Source organism: Acipenser ruthenus, chromosome 15 (assembly GCF_902713425.1).
Source record: "Acipenser ruthenus chromosome 15, fAciRut3.2 maternal haplotype, whole genome shotgun sequence".
Taxonomy (NCBI): Eukaryota; Metazoa; Chordata; class Actinopteri; order Acipenseriformes; family Acipenseridae; genus Acipenser; species Acipenser ruthenus.
Window position 1 is genome coordinate 26,676,644 of NC_081203.1, and position 20,144 is coordinate 26,696,787.

Consider the following 20,144-nt stretch of genomic DNA (forward strand, 5'->3'; position numbering starts at 1 on the left):
CACCATTTAATATTTATTATAGACATTTTATATACATTACTTTTCAACAGCTGTACTTTTGCTATGTGGTACAATCTTAAAAACTTGCTGATTCATAGTTTGTAAAACAAAAACCTTACAAAACTCATCAAAACTCGCAAACTGATCAGAAATCTTTTTTTTTTGTGGAAGACTAGAAAAAATACTTTATTGTATTAATCATGCATTACACAAACAAAAAAATCTGTTACATCATAAACTTATGCACAGTTCAAAAAAATAAAAATAATAAAAATCAAAGCAGGGAAAGATTCACCAAACAGCAGATTTCGAATCGTGATTAAGTTCCATTGCATTCTATTTCAACCCTCCCAACAAATACATTGTGTTTCTCTTGGGACTTCACCTTCCAGTTCCACTGGGGCAGACAAGCCCCTATTATCTGACATAAAATAAACTTGGTCTGTACTTAAAAACATCTGTTCATACTAACTTTATAGTTTTTGGAATTCTGTTTTGTTTGCCATAGCCCTGTCTTACACAAACAGGGCTTACAAGGACTTATTAATACAAACAAAAAAAGGGTATAAAGACCAACAGAAAAGTGAAATAAATAACAGGGCAATAGCATTAAATTGTCTAACCCGTGATAAATAAACTTGTAAATACAGTAAGATGTACAAAAATATCACATAGTGATAGGAAGCTGCTATTTATTTTAAAAAAGAGTTCACTGTAAGCACTGAACTCCGTGTTCCATTTAAACACATTGTTTCTACAGTCCTCAATAATCTGATAAGACGGTTTAAAGCAATTGTTAAAAATAGCATCCGTAAGTAAGGACTAGCTGAGATCATCTCAGAATGAAGAAGGGTAGAGTGTGGTTACATTGCAGTGGGTCAGTGAGATCAGTATAACCAGGGCATTGTGAATAAAACCTTTCTTTCTTTCTTTTTTTTTTTTTTTTAAAACAAACTTCTGAGCACTGTTATGACAGGCCATTTATATATAAAAAGCTTATAAAAACTAGATTTTTTTTTGCAAAAAAATGGTTTTCATGAAACTAATGCTAAAATATTGTCTTTTTTAACGCTAAATGATGGATTAAACAGGCAACTGAGCTCATAAATCAACTGCACGGCACTAACTGAATGAGTATCGCTATTTTGTGATGTCACTTTCCCAAGCAGAGCACCACATTCCTATCCCTAAGGCAGCACAGAGTCCAACATAATTGACCGTTGTAAAATTAGACTCCACTTTTACTTAAATACACCTACATAACAGATATAGCTCAGTTCAAACCCAGTCAAGGCTACAAATACTGGTTTTCTGTTTTTACTTGCAGTAATACAGTTACATGAATTAGTTTGAAGTTATTATTTGAGGATTTTGGTGAGAACTTCACCACTTGGTACCTGCGCTGCCCATCTTCTGAGAATCAAGTGGAAAGACAGATACGATGTAGTGTCTAAATGGTAATCTTGTTACTCAAGGCAGTGAAGTAATCCCTCTTTTGTGTCCAAGCTCACCTGCTATTAAGGGCTAATATATTACATTACACAAACACTTTGGCAAGGGCATCAGCTCCTGCACTGGCTATATACGCCTTTGATGGATGGAACGCTACATCATAAATGGATTCATCCGACTTTTTCCGATGGGCAGTGATTTCCTGTACACACGTCTTGCTGTCCAGGTTCCAAAGGCGAATAGAGCAGTCATGGCCTAGGAGTTAGTAAAGTTAAATGGATTTAGTAAATCAAACTTTTAATATGGCTGATTGTTGCCATTTTAATATCATACTTACTTCCTGACATCAGGTAGATTCCATTTGGATCCACAGCCAGACTTGTAACAGCATCCAGGTGAGCCACCATTGCATGGATCAGTTTACCTAGAGCCCGTAAACACACACATGCATTTATCTTCATCGTTTACATTGCACAAATACAAACATTAAGTTACAGAAATAATATAATTAGGTAATAGAACCTGATTAGAGGGTGTTAACGTTTGGTACTTGACTGTGATGTAAAGGCAAGAGGCCAAGCCGTAGGTGAAGACACTTAGCAAGCAGACTAGGTCAACTTAACTGCAAGTCCATACAACGGACAAAACTAATAAATGCAATGTACTGGGAATTAGCTTTTTTGTAGTAAATGCTATTCCCCACTACATGGTGCTACTTGTAATTGTACAGGATGGCTGCAGATTAGCACGCTCAACTTAAAGAATTACAGTGGGTTATCACAAAGGAACAGCAACAAATGGCTCTGCAGACAACTAGATAGTGTTTCATGTTTTGTACAACCCCAGTGTAAACACACACCTTGAAAATACATTTGAGCGACTTGTAAAACAGAAGTAGCATAAGTGTCCTCTACTTTCACTAGATTTCCCCTCAACGTTTCAAGATGAAATTATGATGCTTTAAATCTGATGTTTTAAATATAAAATATGGAGGCTCTAAACGCACAATAAATATCTCTTACCTGTTTTATTGTCAAAGAACTTGATGTGTCTATCTTCATGAGCAGTAATTGTAACAGGTAATGTGGGATGACTGACCACACTGTTTATATGACTACCTAAAGGAGAATCTGAAAAAAAATAAACAAACACTTTAGCCAAGTATAGAAGCAAGGTTTTATTATTATTATTATTATTATTATTATTATTATTATTATTATTATTATTATTATCAAGCTATGGAACATCATTAATTTCACAGCAGGTTTAACAACCTAAAATGAATTAACCAATACAGAATTAGATTTTCCTTTTGTCCTACAATAAGATTTGATTTAGGAAAGAAAGAAATGATGAAACAAAGAATGAATGCCTGCACACTACGCTGTGCAGAATATATCCTGAGAGACATCAGATCCTATTACCATGATTATTATTATTATTATTATTTATTTATTTATTTCTTAGCAGACGCCCTTATCCAGGGCGACTTACAATTGTTACAAGATATCACATTATACATTATTTCACATTATACAAATATCACATTATTTTACATACAATTACCCATTTTTACAGTTGGGTTTTTACTGGAGCAATCTAGGTAAAGTACCTTGCTCAAGGGTACAGCAGCAGTGTCCCCCACCTGGGATTGGACCCACGACCCTCCGGTCAAGAGTCCAGAGCCCTGAGCCCTAACCACTACTCCACACTGCTGCCCTGTATGTCTATTTATTTTGAGAGGTTTGTAATAAATGCATAGCTCTGTGCAGGTGTGTTGTATCTGGAAGTGCCCACCTCAGAGGGAAGCAGACTAATTGTTGTGCAGACAGAAGAACTTACTTGCATCCACCTGTGATGCCAAAACCACAGCTGGCCGAGATGTCTCTAAATCATAAATAACCGTGTTTCCATTATGAAAAGAGGCCACCATGTGAGCTGGGTCACATCCATTAAAATCAACAGATGTAGGAATTCCATGCTCTGCAAAAAAAGAAGAAACAAGTAAAACTGACACATATGCAACTTGTGCAAAAACATTTTTCACCAATTAAATTTGATAGATTTTTTTATTTATTTATTTTAATTTAAAAGTATGGATTGACTTTGAACCACATTATAACGTTTACCCTGCTTTTTTTTTTAATTAATTTCACCTAGCTTGTGTCTTAATATAAAATAATAATTGTATGTAAAAATAATGTGATATTTTGTAACAACTGTAAGTCGCTCTGGATAAGGGTGTCTGCTAAGAAATAAATAATAATAATAATAATAATAATAATAATAATAATAATAATAATAATAATAAATGTATATGGGCAATCAAAAATAATACGTAGGACAAATGATTTGCTTTGGCTTGATCCATGTATTGGATTAATTAAAATCCAAGTACAAACTGTTTTTTGTTTTTTTTTAGAGGTTGCAGAGAACCATGGGGTATGATATAAACATCCAATGTGTTATAAGTAGTTTGCACTGTTGGATAGTAAGCACCACATTAAGAGTTTCAGACAGTTAATACATTTCACATGTCCAACAAACTTCAGCTATTTATTTATTTATTTTTAACATTTTTACAAATGGAGTAAATGGAATGTAAAATTTATTAAATTTACCCTTTTCTGCATTATATGTACTTATACAAGGCGACTTCTCTGAAGAATTCCATAACCTAATAGTGCCATCTGCTGAACAGGAGAGCAGCCTGTTCTTAATACCACTAAATGCAAGGCCCCATACAGCATCTGTGTGGCCAAGAAACGTGCCAGCAAGAACATTCGGATCTGAAAAGCATTAAAACAGCTTATGAAAACATAGCAGAAATTCTTAACACAAATATTTATACATTGACTCTCTCTCCCTCCCGTTATGGGTTTTAGAAGACAGGAGGACCAGATAGTTATTAGGCAGACCTGTTTTACTTAAAAGTATGTCAGGGACTGAAAATATCTGTATCCATAAATGTACAGCTAGGTAAGATTCTCCTATTGTATTCAATTTGTTTTTTTAAAAAGGCACCTCAGGTCTCAACTATAACAGTTAGATGTATTCAATGTACAAGGTGCAATAGGTCTACCAACTTTACTTTTAAGCAAACAAGAGATACCTACCGTATGTGTCGTAAGGATCTACATTAGGACTGGGCATGTTCCACCACTGAATAGCAGCATCAATACCACCACTAAAACAGTGTTCTCCATTGGAGCTGATTGCCAATGACAATACAGGTCCTCTGTGAAGGGAAACCAAGGAAAAAGATGTAACAACAATAACACATTCATTTTATACAGCCCCTTTCATGGCTCACCGTAAAACCTGGTGATACCCTGGCTGTATCAACCTTAACTGAATGCATTACTAATGTGAAGAAGTGGATGCCCCAAAAATGATTTGCAACTAGAAGCCACAAAATATTTGCAAATAGATCTGGACAATTTAACCTGTAACACACATACAGAAAAATGTGGGGATCTTATTTATCTTTTGAATGAGTCTTATATCTGTAAAGTCACCAAAGTTCATTTTTACCATCTGCGACACATTGCTTGACTTCAGTAATTTCTCTCTTGTCTGATGCTGAGAAACTAATCTATGCCTTTGTGTGTTACCGACTTGACAACTGCAATGCTCTATTTGCTTGGCTCCCAGGTCATGCCATAACTTGTCTGCAGCTTATATAGAAAGCAGCTGCTAGGATTCTGAGCGAACTAAAAAAAAATAAAAAAGAGACCACACAACTCCTGTGTTGGCCTCACAGCACTGGCTCCCACTGAAGTTTAGAGTTGATTTATTTTTTACAAATATATATTTTTAACATTATATTAGTGCTGGGACAAATATCTGAATATTCGAATATTTTTTGACATGTATTCGGATGACAAAAATACCTTGCACTTATTTACCACCTCATCAAAAGTGCGACAGTTTTAAAAATGGCAAATGAAAAAGAGCTCTGTGTGACATGTGAGATTATATATATAAAAACACAGACAGCAGCTCTTGAGCCTCTATTTAAAAGTTTTAGGCAGCAAAAAGTAAACAAACCAGATTATGCGTGCGCACGCATAGTGATCTCTATGGGAGGCCATCTGGGTCAAAAACTCGTTTCGCTGCTTTAGAGCGAGTCAATCTCATGGGACAGAAAAAAGGCAAGCACGTCATTCTGAAATGCCTCACTTAAAGAGTGCCCAACTTGCTGGAAATGTTGTGTTGTGATTTTTATATAGATTTTATACATTCTATATTTTTTGTTGCGACTTTCTGTTATGTGGAATGTAATAAACCAGAACCCCTTCATTTTACAACGCCATTTCCACGTTTGTTAAGTTAAATTTCAGTTTTGATTTGCTTGTTCAGCTACAAAAAGACACAAGTAAACCTTGTTATTACTTTATGAAGACGTGTCTATTGCCACTGTTTACTGTGAAGAAAAGGCAATGGCAAGGAATGAACAAAAAAGTAAAAAATAAATAAAATACTGTGTCAACTTTATGTACTATTTATTTCGGGAATAAACAAAACGACGTTTAACTTGAACTGCTATTTGGCATCCTTTGTAGTTTTCACTGGGGTAAAGTAAGGCCTATACAACGTATTCTTTACTCCTGGGATATTTTTCTACTTTAATGTGTTACATAGTGTAATGTCTTGCTGTAAAATACACACGGGCCACGTCCACTGCCCTTGCTGCTATGCTGTCTCGGCCTGCGTTCTGAGCAATATAATGTCTTATTACTTTTTGAAAACGAATGAATATCCGAACGGACATGAAAATCCCGTGTTCGTCCCAGCACTATATTATATTGTACCAAACTGTTTCTTTTTGATCTTGCTTTCTTTTTACTCTATTTCTCTATACAAATGTATTTTATTTTGACTTTCTTTTGTTTTGTCTTGTACAGCGCTTTGCATCAAAGAAACTATATGAATAACATTTGATTTGACAATAAAAAATGAAAATTGGGTCGATGTAGTAAAAAAAACAAGATACTCAGTCAAGCAATACTTGACAGCCTGTATTCAAGTAAGAAGACACTTACACATGGGCTCTGAATGTATAAATAGGCTCAACATCTAATGATGCACTCCTGCAAGAACAAGATGAAAAAGTAATTAAATATTTACAACAATGTGACAATATGTAACAACACAATTATTCTTTCAGGCTTTGTGAACAATGTGAAGAACACAGGCATATATCTATACCTTGTTACATAAAATAGGTCATGTGCAAAACATTTATTGGCGTAAGCTGACCCTTGTGTAAACAAAACCAATTCTAATAAAAGCAGCAGGCAGATGATACAGCAATACAATTGCGTGAGGGGAATTCATACAACACAGGGTGAATCATAGTAGATGGCAAGTGTCCTCAACCTTTAAAAATGCATATATGCCTAAGCGGTTATAAAACTATATACTGAATCATGGAAATAATTAGTTTCCATACTGAAGACTGTTGAATCTTTATTTTACTGACATCTTTACAGAAATGCTGTTTAGAAGAAGACGACGACAAACTGGCATCCTATACCACAAGTCTAATCATTTGAAAGACTGGATTACTTTGAGTAGTAAGATACTTGCTTTTTGGCAGGAACTGTTTTCTGCAGGTTCCAGAGTTTCAGCGTGTGGTCCTCAGAGGCTGTTACCAGCACAGGCTCTACTGGGTGAAACACTAAGGATCTCACTCCATCAAAGTGGCTACGTAGTGTATACTTGGGATTCCATGTCTTCCTAAAGGCATCCTTATTAGCTGGCAACTAAAGATAGAACAGTGCAGTTACACAGCTGTTGTATAAAGGCCACACAAATCATGAACCCCTGCTACTATCCATTTACAACGTTAATAAGTTAATGCTCATACAGATTCTTTCTCCTAAAATACACTATAGATGACATCACTATCTTTTTTTAACTAAATATTTGAATGAAAGTTATGTTTTACTGAACATAATTAAGATGGACACAACTGTCTTAAGATTAAATCAGAAATAAAAATATAATTATTAAGTCAGTTTGACAAACAGATGAGAGGTATCGGCAGCAAAAAATACTTATAAACTAACATTCTTAAAGAAATATATTTGATTTGTCATGCATCATCTACACAAAGTTTTAGTGAACCCACCAAATACTTCTTAGTCTTATCTACAGTACAGTATTCCAGGGGGAGGGGGGTATTTTGGGAGAAGAGGGTTACATTTTTATCCAGCTATCCATTATTCCACATCCAATGAGTACTTACATCATAGCTGTAATCAGCATCATTTGTAACCGTTAGATCTGCCAAGTCACCAAGGCCCAGGACACTTTCCAGCACGTCATCAGAACCCATAATAAATGACTTGCCACCACCAGATGGAAATGCTAAAGGCTCAGCTAAAAAAAGATATTGAAAACTGAGAATTGTAAACAAAAGCCAAGCTATAGCAGAAAAGAGGTGAAGGTGAACAGAGGCAAGTTTATTGGACATAACATTCATGCAAATCATATAATTTAGTTCAAGAAAATACATCTGGTAAACTGTTTACCTAAAGAGGTATCAGATAATTTATCTGCTTGTTTAAATGAGGTGCTATTTCACTTAGCACAGCCTAAAGAAAACATAAAATGTACATGTTCATGGATTACATAAACCATACAATTACACTATCATCATTCATCTGGATTTGTGGAGATGCCCGATTACTGAAGCATACTTGCAGAAAACTGCAATGAAAGTGCAGATTATAAAATAACTGTCTCAGTTGTAGAATTAACATAGGAAAGATACAAATGTTTTGAAAACACACATTCTAGCAGAATCACAGGACACTGTCATTTTAACAGAACAGCCACACAACACTAGCCAATATGTACACTTCACCTAACATGACAAGTTTATTTATTTGAACCCTTATTACACAGGTTAATGTAACTGTGTACAGAGGTTGCTGTTTTTTTATATAAAAAAAACCAAAAAAAAAACAGGGACCTGTTCTGTTTTAAATAAATTCCATCATCACCACACTAAAGAAAGCCAAGAATGCCCATCAATAACAAACAGTATATTAAGGTAACTACTGCAGTCAACATTTTGTAGAGCTGAGTGTTCCCAGAATTTAAGCACAGTCTTAAAGCTCCAGTTTTTCTGGTTTTGAATTCAACAACAAACGAAGTGCCTGAAAGTCAACCCATAGTAGCAGCTGTGCAGATTTCATGGGGGATGCATTCTCATGGTGTAAGCATAACCCTGAATATATCTGTGCTTCTAGAAATGGCAATTCATAGTCTCCAAAGATTGGCAGAGCAAGTTTACAGTATATGCTATAGTATTTTAATACTGCTGTTACTGATATGCCCTGGGGTAAAACATTAAATGGAACTACATTGAAAAAGAGTGGAAATGGTGTGTTCAATTTTCATTAAAAAAAATTAAATGCAAATTCAAAAATAAAATTACATTCATGTTGTTTCACAAACATTTTCAATGCGACATAAATAGCATTTACTGGTGTGTTTACCACTTTCTTTCTTTTACAACCAGCTGTGCATCAAGATCCCCCCCTACAAAAAAAACCTCAACACCCTACAAGCCGCATATTAAAATTTCCATATAGTCAAGAGCCGCAAGACCCGTACTGTAAAACATGAAATGTTTGCGAGCAAGACATTTTAAATACTAGCACTGATGGTAGCAAAATACGCAACAAGGGATAGAACATTGCAGAGGTTTTCCTCTGTACCATGACTGCTCCAAAACGCCTGAATGACCTGCTTTTACACTTTACAGAGCCATATCCATTCATATACAGTGAAGCTGTGCTAGTACGGTTTTAATGATGATCTGATCAAAGATAACCGACTGGCTTTTTAGTTGGCAGGTGGAGGATTTTTTTTTTTTACATTACACTACATTTTAGACCTAATGCAGAGGGAATGACAAGGTTAGGAGTGTTCAGAGGCATTTTAGACCGCCAGTTAAATACCTACCCAGTATAGCATATTATAACATTTAATACGCTCTTAAATACTCCTCGGAGTATAATACTGTAAATCAGCAATTCAAGCAAGCAGAAAAGGCAAGAGGCAAATCAAAATTATTGTTTACACCGGCATCCTACCATTTGACGACTACTGCAAATCTCAAAATTTCAGTAAGCTGCCTTACCCCACTCTGTTCCATCCCCTGAACTTCTTGCTTCCCCAGCTCCTTCCCCATCTTCCGCTGTCACTAAGAAATCAAATTCCTTCAGGGCCTCCTCTGTGTCTGGATCATCAGGGAGGTCTGCCGCCAGTCCCTCATTACCGATCTGCAATTACCACAAAAATATCCCACCACTTGTACAGAGCTTCTATACCAGTCTCACTAGAACTGTATTGTTAAATATATGGCAGAATAAAATAAGTATAAATATCACACTATGATACGATTACATTTGTACAGTTCCAACTAACTATAGGTTTCCTGAATAACCATATGCTTCATAACATATCATAATAGTTCATTTTTGTGACCAGATTACCTTGATTTTATGTTTCTTGTTTATTCTGTGCTTTTGTTTTCCACCTGTGATGTCTGCCACAAGATCTCCCTCTTCATCATCGTCATCATCTTCGTCACTGTCATCTGCATTTTCTAAGAAGTTAAATGTTTCCAGAACATCTCCTGGATTCCTGTACACAATACAGTTAAGACAGCTTGATGGTTACCACGGATACACACATTCATCAACTAAATCTTGCTAAAAGCTGATGAATTTCACAAGACAAAACAGTTTTCAGAATTAATTTATTGGTTATTTTGAAAAGTGTAAGGAGTTGTTGCAAAGTAACACTAGATCAAGGCAGACTCTTGACAGAAGTCCAAGTAGCAATAGATATTTTTCAGATACGCAATAAAATCCTTGAAAGTAGCACTAAGCAAATATATTAAGGTTTGCAATTCAACTTGGACAATCTATTACAGATTAATGTTAACGGTATATGTTTTTTGTTAGAAAAATCATTACAGACAAACTTAAAAGTACATATTTACTTTTAAAGTAGTACTAGAAGAAGCGCACACCTAGAAATTCATTCTTATTAATATTTGTGTTACTCATGTTCACATAGGTTTTCTTTATGGTTTAAAGCATTTACACAAGAGCATAGAAAAAAGGATGAAATTTAGATTTAAAGCTCTTGACTGGGTAATTAAAAGACAATGATCAAACCACAAGATAAATAGAATTTCCTGAATGCGCCATTTGTTGTCCAATACCAATAATTGCTATAAATATGTACTTTGAAGTCAAACTTAAAAATGAACTTTTATAACTTTCACATCAAAGGCAGTTAGCAAAGGAACAAACATAGTACCTTTTTAAGTCTTGTCCCTTTTGTTTTGCTGGAGATTCTCCTCCATTGAGAATCTGTTCCAGATTTTTTGTCTCTACAGAGCCATTTTGCTCAGAGCCCGACAGCCCTAGTAAAGACCGTACCCTTTGGGACCGTACATCTAATATTGTATCTGTGTAACCTACTTCCTGAAGATACCTGTAGAGAGATGAGAAAAAAAAATAAGCATATTACTTCCAACATAAACGTAGCATTTAAAACAAACAAAACAAAATTTTGGTATAACAAAACAATGCAATTGGAAATGTGATTGTTCAGCTAACCTGTACATGAAAATAATAAATAGGACACTGTAGACAATTTGTAAAATCTGTTTAATAACCTGTTCCTAACTGGAAAACTTGTTTACAGGTTTATCTTTCATATCATTACTTACTGTCTAAGCAACTGTCTGCCTTGTTTCCATGTTAACTGGCTGTTCTGAGGTACTGCTGGGACCTCTGTCTCTTTGGTTTCTTCTACAAGAGAAAAAACAAACAAGCAATTAGTTAGGGAGATTAGTGACCTTCTGCAGCACTTATGATAAACAGTGTATTATATCCTCTTACGAACAGTTCTTATAACACTTAATTTTGTATTATCCATTAATCCTCATCTTGCACCAATTATTTTGCAACTTTTGTTTAAGTAATTATATTTAGTAATAATGTATGCAATGTCTGGATTAAACATCAATGGCCACAAGTATTTACCACAACTGGTCCTTTATTTGCAAGTAAAAAGCTGAAAGTAATATGGCAAGTGAATGAATAGATTTAGGGAAGTACAAAAATAAATTGAGATTTTAGATAAAAGATATTTCGTAAATAACCTATCCGGTATTAATTACAAGTAGTACAACCAGATCTGCTCTCACGAAAGTCTTTGAGATTATAAAAATCAGACATATTTTTTACCAGAAAGGGGAAATTATATCCTTTTGTGCTCAACATGAAAAGACTAAACAGACAGTGGCATTGTTCTTTTTACTGTACAGTATGGTTACATTTAGCAGAACTACTGTACTTGCTGTATGCAGGATTCTACAGAAGTTCTTCTTTTCCAGAACAAAATTAGCTAGGAAGTTAAAATGACAAACGCACTTCAACATTTTTTATTACTATTTTTTTTAATGTGATTACTAAAAAAGGAAAATACCACTCTTGTAATACAAAAATACATGTTAGGAATGGCACTTGTATTCAACTAATTCCCATAGCATATTCCTTAGCGTTCCAAAAAGCAGTGAAGAATGACTGAAGTGTAGACAGGTACATCAGAATACCAAACGGCAATCACATCTTCTCTGGAAAGCTATAGAAGTACTGAAAAAAAAACACCTATGCTAATACAAAACTTTTAGATAGGGCTGTAGATCAATCTTAAACTTAAGCAATTATGTACACTTATACAATTATTTCTAAATGTATCTAGTGTCATTAATAATCCAAAAAAACATGAAATGCAATCCATACTACTTAAATAGAGTATAATCTTAAATTACAATTTAATTTTGAGATTAATAGTCTTCACTAAAATCAACGCCAACAGTAGTTTCTTTTTTCTTACTGTCAAAGGTCCAGTAATTATACATTTAAAAAATCTTGCATTCAGAATGTCGCAACTAATGACTAATGTCGTAAAAATGTTATCTTTTGTGACCGGAGACAGCTGAATTCTTAATAGGACTGAATTTCATTCACTGCATAAGGAATGCCCTAAACAGAATAGAGGACAATCTCAAAACTCATGAATAAAAAGCTTGCTAAAAGACTGTAGACAATCCTCATTGCACAAAATTGAACTATTTATGTGTAAAGGGAATGCTTGGATGAAGATGAAGACAATCACTAAAGGATACCAACTTGCCCAGTTTTACACTTTCAAAACATTTAAATACAAAACTATATATAAAAAAAAAAAAAAAGTAATTTATTGTTACAACTGAAAAGTGGAACGCTCCGGTAACATACAATTCTTGCACCCAAAATGTCAGCTACTGTATACCCTAGAGCAAAACACACAAACTTAATAATTTAAATAAAAAATGTTGCTGTTTAAATCTAATATCCTTGAAAATAAAGTTCTCCAAAAATATTTTTGCCACATTTGTTCAAATGCAAATAAATTCAAAAATTGTGATTTACAAGGTACAATATCCCATTACGGCAACATCAATTTGGGAATTCATTAGAGGGCACGCAAGGTTTTGTTGTTTTAGAAATCACTCAATAATAGTCATATTTAAAACTTGTAATAAATGCAATTCCCAAAAGATACACTTAATAAAACAGTTATTACTTAAGTTATCATTCAAGGTAAGCACCTGGATAGCTGTGATTTATTTTAAAAAAAAGAAGAAAAAAAGAAAATAATAAAATTTGTTACCTGATTCAAAGGTTGGCATCTTTAAGTCACCTTGATTTAATTCTGTGCCGTATTTTAATTTATGATACTTTGCCCTAGAAGTGGAAGAGAAATTCAATTTTTCAGAAGCAGCTAGAAACCACAAATTGATTACATCCTATAAGAACATTGTGGTTATACTGACATATATTATACTCAAATGTATTGTATTAACAGAAAGCAAAGATGTGGGTAACATTTAACCATAAAGCTAAAGAAACATTGGCAGTTCATAATGAAATTTCCAATTCTGAAAACTAGGGGCAAGCTTTTAATGGGTTATAAGTGACAAGAAGTTTGGTATCAGCTAACATTACATGAATGGCTTCAACAATTCCATTAAACATGACAGAACAGTGAAAGGTCTTCCAAAACTAACCCAAACATTTGAGCCAAAAATGTTAACTGCTGCTGACACAAATTAACTTTTTTAAAACTTTTTTTTTTTACTAACTTTCTGAACTGTGGCTATCATCTGCATTTGTGAACATTTGTGTAAATAAATTATATGACACTTAAAATGGATTATAAAGCTATATACAAACATCAACAATATAAAAAAACTACTTTATAAATGTCACTTACCTTTCTTGTTTTAATGCATATTCTAACATTTTTATTCTTCTTACTAGATCATTCTTTAAATTTTCTTGACCCTTTCTTTCTCCTTGTAGAAATGCTATCCGAGCCTAAAAAAGGAGAACAATGTATTTATCACCACCTCAAAACAGGATTATCCGCAACTTCAAAACATTATTTTTATATCGGTAATGTTCAAGCAAATTATTTTAACAACTGGACAAGTAAGCTTTTCCATAATGAAGAAAATTTGAAAGCGTTTAATTATTCTCTGAGCTATTCCAAACATCAAAGATGGAAATAAGACTCCTATTGCATAGCAGTTTCTCCCATTACAGATTTTACTACGAGCTTGATTAGCCACAGTGTATAGGTAACAAGCTCAGGTGCATCTTATTACACTTACAGTAAAGCCAGGAATGGATCAAACTGCTATGCAATGGGGGTCTTATTTCCATCCCTGAAACATGTAAACATCGTTTACTGTAGAACTTGACAATGATATGCAACCTTAAAGTAATTGAATGAACTTAAAAGCTATTGTACAAATTGAAGTTTGAGGTTCTACAGTTATATTTACACCTATGTTAAGACACAATTGGGGTAAACTTGACCTCCTATCTTCCATTGCAGTATGAATGAGTAGCAACATGAACAGAAAGTGAGGCCGACCTTGTCCCAGTTGTACTTCATTTTAATTCTTGTCACATACCCACCGTTACCCAGAAAGTCCAACACTCTTAATCTACTGCATTTACAAGATGTGAAAGATCTTGTTGGTCTTGTTATAGAATAGCATACAACTCAAAAGTCAGTACTATTGTTAGATAGTTTAGAATCCCTGTTTACAGTTCACCAACACCATGTGCAATATATTGTAATATGATCTACATTACTAAAAAGCAACCATAAATAACTAAGACTATTTTTACTACTAGGAGTGACCAATGCCAAGTTCCCTAGGACAACCATTTTGTTTACCAAGTAAACTAACCTTCAATTATATTTACAATCATCCATCAACATATATTTTACCTGCTGTATCATGGTCAACTAAAATATGCAATGTCCACTAGAATTTATATGAATGCATAATAATATGAATCTACATATACCTTTGAGTACTGCAACAAAACACAAAACGAAAAAAAAATAATCATCCTGGTCATTCCTGGATTTAAAAAATAAATAAAAAATTATGCACCATCAGCCCCAAAAATATGAAGCAAACACTTTCACTTCAGGATTCATTTAAATTTGCTTGTATATAGTTTTTTCTTTTTTTGAAGAGGCTAGTCATGGCAGTTGTGGACACGATTGCAAGAGATTTCCATAAACTTAAAATAGCACTGAATAGAGCTGGCTGCATACTGTAGGATTCAATCCCTGATTTCAAATCCAGTTCCTAGAATGTACAATGTTGCAAGTCTGTGCCCCGTATACTACAGTAATTGTATGGAAACAGCTTCAGTGATGGCAAGAAATCTTTGGTCATTTGTTGTCTGTTAACTAAAGACAGTTAATACCAATCATCCTTTTTGTTTTATTTTGAAAGTTTCACACCAAGTGCGAGTCCAAAAGCTGTTCCATCCTCCACAAGATCTTGAGTCGTGACTAAAAGCCCTGCTTACACTCTGTAACAGGAACAGGCAGCGCGATCAGCAGGGTAGATTCCAGCGTACCTCTCCTGTGATTCAAGTTCACATGGTTAGTGTTATAAAGGGAGTTCAAATTGATCATAACGCTTTACCCAGGTATAATCCCATTTGTCAGACTGCAACCGACGCCATCTTTGCATGTGTTTCTTTTGAAAGTGATGATATCATATTTTTGGCTATAGATCGGGTGCATGGGACTGATGCTGCATTATGCTCTTCCTCTATTGGCTGTACAAACATTTGTAATTACATACAGGATGTGAGAAGAGGTTTATGACCTCAGCAACCTTGGAACAGAGCAGAGTACAACCTGCTTTGACCCACTTTTATAAACAAAATAAAACTGAATGTATGTATGTGCTCAGCAGAATAAAGGGAGTGCATTTTACTTTTGCTTGTATTGATTTCACAGTACAGGATCTGGTATGTATTAAACTTTTTTTATTAAAAGAAATTCAAGTTGAAAAACAAGTGTAACATTTTTACAACTGTGCTGAATAGGACTGCATACAGAGAGGCCATGTGTTAATTTTAATTTAGATGCATACATTTGAGGGGGTGTTATTGTTAATGTGTGTTTTAAACTTCAGGCATGCCTGACAAACAAGTGGGTTCGCCTTAAATTAAAAAGATCGCCACATGAAGCTGTCAACATATCTGTACAAATTCTTGCAGATACTAATCTATTTATCTTGGTTAAGGATCCACCAAGTTAATGTGTGAAATGTTTGCAATACACATTCAAATGCCATATGTCATGTGAATAGGCTACTGTATGGATGACTGGCTGACAACTCTGAATTGCAAGATGACACTGTTATAACTGGAAAGATAGGTGTCAAGAGTGTTGATTCCAGTGAGTGAAAATCAGGGCCAAAGGGAAATGTACTGTGTAATTCATTTGCAATAGTCTCGTCTCGTCTCTGTCATCATTAGCCTGTGTATTTGTTGTACTGTGTAACTCTGCATTTCCTTTCATGCAGTATCTGTTAAATCATCTTTTTTTTCCCCACAAACACACCAGCTGACACTGATACAACAGAAACCGTTTATGTTCATGTGGTGGTGACAAGTTTTATCTACATGTTCAAAGTTCAAATCCTTTCCCTACCCGACATAATGGGACCAAATACAAATACATGGGGACACTGCACCAGATGCATGAAATATCACCACCTTCAAATGGGAAGCAGAGTACAAACACCAACTGTAAAGTTAATAGGTTGCTCAAAAATCCTAACCACACTGCAAAACGAAAGGATATGGTGGACCACTGCGGGCATTTTATGCTCCAAGACTCAGTATATTTAATGATCATTGTTTTATTGCCGTCTTCCAGAAACTAAAGTAAAAACCATGACAATTCCAACGCACAGGACATGAATCTTTTTAGCTGCTTAATTACATTGCATAAAAACTTACAACCAACCCACACTCTACTGTAGGTTCAATTTCTGCTTTTCCTTCAGGAAAAGCCAAATATATAGCTTTTAAAAGTCATTCACAATATAAAGCAGAACATATTATATAATTTGCTATCAAGTTGTGAGTATATAATGACATTGAGACAGACATATGTGTGTGTGCTGTATTACTGTAAATGTGTGTGATAGTTTTAGTTCTACTGTCTTTTATTAAAGAATGCCTTTCATCTGTTGAGAAATATATTATTGAGAATGACCATTTTTTACAATTAACATTTTGGAATCTCACCTCCTGCCTTAGTAAAAGGGACTGAAATGATATGTTGAGTGTCTCAGTTATCCACAGGAAAATTTAAGTCCTGACTTGCACACTATTTTGCAGTTGTAAAAAGTTTTGAAAATATTTTCTTCTGATGTAAAGAATTACAAATTCTAATTGAGACATGTTATGCGGTTTCTTTGGAAGTTGCCCAGTCCAGGTGTGTATTTTCCCTGTAGCTTTGTGTCTGTGGCAAACTTTGTTTCTCAACACTTCTGCATTTAAAAAATGTGCAATTGAGTAAGGGGGTTATGCAAGCATAGTTTAAATCCTGTTCGTGCCAAGGTTTTGGAAGAGGCAATTGGCTTGGTAGCGGGAACAGAGGTTGCCCATTGGTCTTCTGTCCTGACCAGCGAGTGGGTTACAATATGGTTACTAAATGAGCAAATTATTTTTGAAAAACATATATTCTAAAAGGTCCTGCAATGCCTTGCAGACAGGGCTTGTAGCGGCCATCAGAACTAAAAACAACAACCACTTGTACAGAAATGGACTCCTTGACTTCAAAAGATGGTGTTAACCCAGATTTTAATCCTGACGATCACTGATGTAAACATTAAAGTATCGCTCAATTACATGTTTCCAGGCAGCCTACTCTGCTATGGTGTTTAAAGCTTATTATGCAAAACATTGTAAAACTACTGCCAATGTTAATCCTAAACAATCTTGACAGAATAAATAAATATCACCTTGGTAGCAAGTAATTAGGGAGCACATTTCTAAAAAAGCGAACAATTTTGGACACACAATTACCATGGGAATCATAATAAAAAATATGTGTACACCCTTTTCAAGACAGAAAAATTTAACTCAGTAGTCTAGTATTCATCACTAATGTATATAAATATATAAAAAATTATATAAAAAAAAAACATACCCAGAAATCAATGAGACCTGGGAACATGAGAGTAAATGATCCAATCACAACATGACTCTCCCACAAACTATTCGTGAGCACTTACTCTTGGAATGTGAGGCTAACCACCCACCCATTCAGTATTACTCATCTATACAAGCGCCTGCTTTGAAGACTGTTCTTGTTTAAGAATGAATCATTTTCTGTCAATGTCACCTACCGAAAACAATCTCAAATAAGGGTAGGGCTATGGATTTTAAAAAAGCAATCTAGAAACTAATAATGAAACGGGATTGACAGTTGCTATTTAACAGTTTTTGTCACCAAAAAGTAATTAGGCTTAGTGGAAACAGATTAGGATGTGCGATCACTACCGGCTAAAGTCACTGTGCTGCTTGAGATTTGAGAAGCGAGTCAGTATTTTAGACAGCAAAAAGTAAACAAACCAGATTCTCATGGGACAGAAAAAAGGAAAGCACGTCATTCTGAAATGCCTCGCTTAAAGAGTGCCGAACTTGCTGGGAATGTTGTGTTGTGATTTTTATACATTCTATATTTTTTGTTGCGACTTTCTGTTATGTGGAATGTAATAAACCAGAACCCCTTCATTTTACAACGCCATTTCCACATTTGTTTTATTTGCAGTGTTAAGTTAAATTTCAGTTTTGATTTGCTTGTTCAGCTACAAAAAGGCATGAGTAAACCTCATGTTATTACTTAATGAAAACATGTCTATGGCTACTGTTTACTGTGAAGAAACGACAATGGCAAGGAATGGGAAAAAAAGTACAAAATAAATAAAATGCTGTGTCAACTTTATGTACTATTTATTTCAGGTATAAACAAAACAATGTTTAACTTGAACTGCTATTTGGTATCCTTTATTTTGTAGTTAATTCACTGGGGTAAAGTAAGGCCTACACAACTTATTCTTTACTCCTGGGATATTTTTCTACTTTTACGTGTTATATATTGTAACATCTTGCTGTAAAATAAAGGCACACACACAGGGGCCATGTCCCCCTGCCCCTCCTGTCTCTACCTGCGTTCTGAGCAAGATAATGGCTTTTATTACTTTTTGAAAATGAACGAATATCCAAAAGAATATTTAAATTTTGAGCGAATATCCTAACATGAAAACCTGTGTTCGTCTTGTGGGATATTATATATATATATATATATTATATATATGATATATATATATGATATATATATATATTATATATATATTATATATATATATGATATATATATATATGATATATATATTATATATATATATGATATATATATATATGATATATATATTATATATATATATTATATATATATATATATATATTATATATATATATATTATATATATATATATATATATTATATATATATATATTATATATATATATATATATATATATATATATATATATATATATATATATATATATATATATATATATATATATATATATATATATATCCCGCAAGATGGTAAACTGGTGCATGGAACAACAAGTTGTGATATGCATTTCTCATTTCTATCAATTCTGTAATTTCATGGAGTACCAAAACAGATTGAAAGCAAATTTAGTTTATTCTGTCATCAACAATGAACCAATTAATTTGTCCAGGTTCTAAAAGGAATTTTATTGAATTCTTCTAAACCTGGAATGGAACTGCAAGACTGTAAATGCTGACAAGTAAAGCATGCAAAAACATTATTTTCACTGTTAATTTTCAAAGGAAAAAAGTTAAATGTAAATAGGTCATGCCCACCGACTTCTGTGTGGCACAGTGCAACTGCTATGACAATGTCTACGAATGGCACTGACTGCAAATAACAGATGATTCTAGTTTCTTTCTTGGGGGAGATTTACAGTAAGTGGGATCCTAACAGTACTTCCTGCAACATTTTAAATCTGTGAGAGTTATTTAAGATGCAAGCCTGGAAATCTGATGATTTGTTGAGAGTAAACCGTGATCCCTGTTCCTGTTTGAGTACAGGAAGAATTGTACAACCTGGCCCAGAAAGATTTCCGACAGGAAACCACAGCAAACCAGCTTTAAGGAAAGGCAGACACATC

The 20,144-nt window shown here is 34.2% G+C and overlaps 1 protein-coding gene across 1 annotated transcript in view; it reads right to left on the bottom strand.

Moving 5' to 3' along the window:
* Nucleotides 1-20,144, bottom strand: part of LOC117422286 (striatin-3-like) — a 24,762-nt gene continuing 4,618 nt past the window's right edge. Inside the window, exons 2-16 of the mRNA XM_058987661.1 lie at nt 13,810-13,913; nt 13,207-13,280; nt 11,216-11,297; nt 10,801-10,977; nt 9,966-10,116; nt 9,611-9,752; nt 7,706-7,839; nt 7,045-7,220; nt 6,498-6,545; nt 4,569-4,690; nt 4,074-4,241; nt 3,295-3,435; nt 2,475-2,582; nt 1,790-1,876; nt 1-1,707 (exon numbers count right to left, since the gene is read on the bottom strand). Coding sequence (XP_058843644.1) covers nt 1,538-1,707; nt 1,790-1,876; nt 2,475-2,582; nt 3,295-3,435; nt 4,074-4,241; nt 4,569-4,690; nt 6,498-6,545; nt 7,045-7,220; nt 7,706-7,839; nt 9,611-9,752; nt 9,966-10,116; nt 10,801-10,977; nt 11,216-11,297; nt 13,207-13,280; nt 13,810-13,913 — 1,884 coding nt within the window. The 3' untranslated portion in view covers nt 1-1,537. The remainder of the gene's footprint in view (nt 1,708-1,789; nt 1,877-2,474; nt 2,583-3,294; nt 3,436-4,073; nt 4,242-4,568; nt 4,691-6,497; nt 6,546-7,044; nt 7,221-7,705; nt 7,840-9,610; nt 9,753-9,965; nt 10,117-10,800; nt 10,978-11,215; nt 11,298-13,206; nt 13,281-13,809; nt 13,914-20,144) is intronic.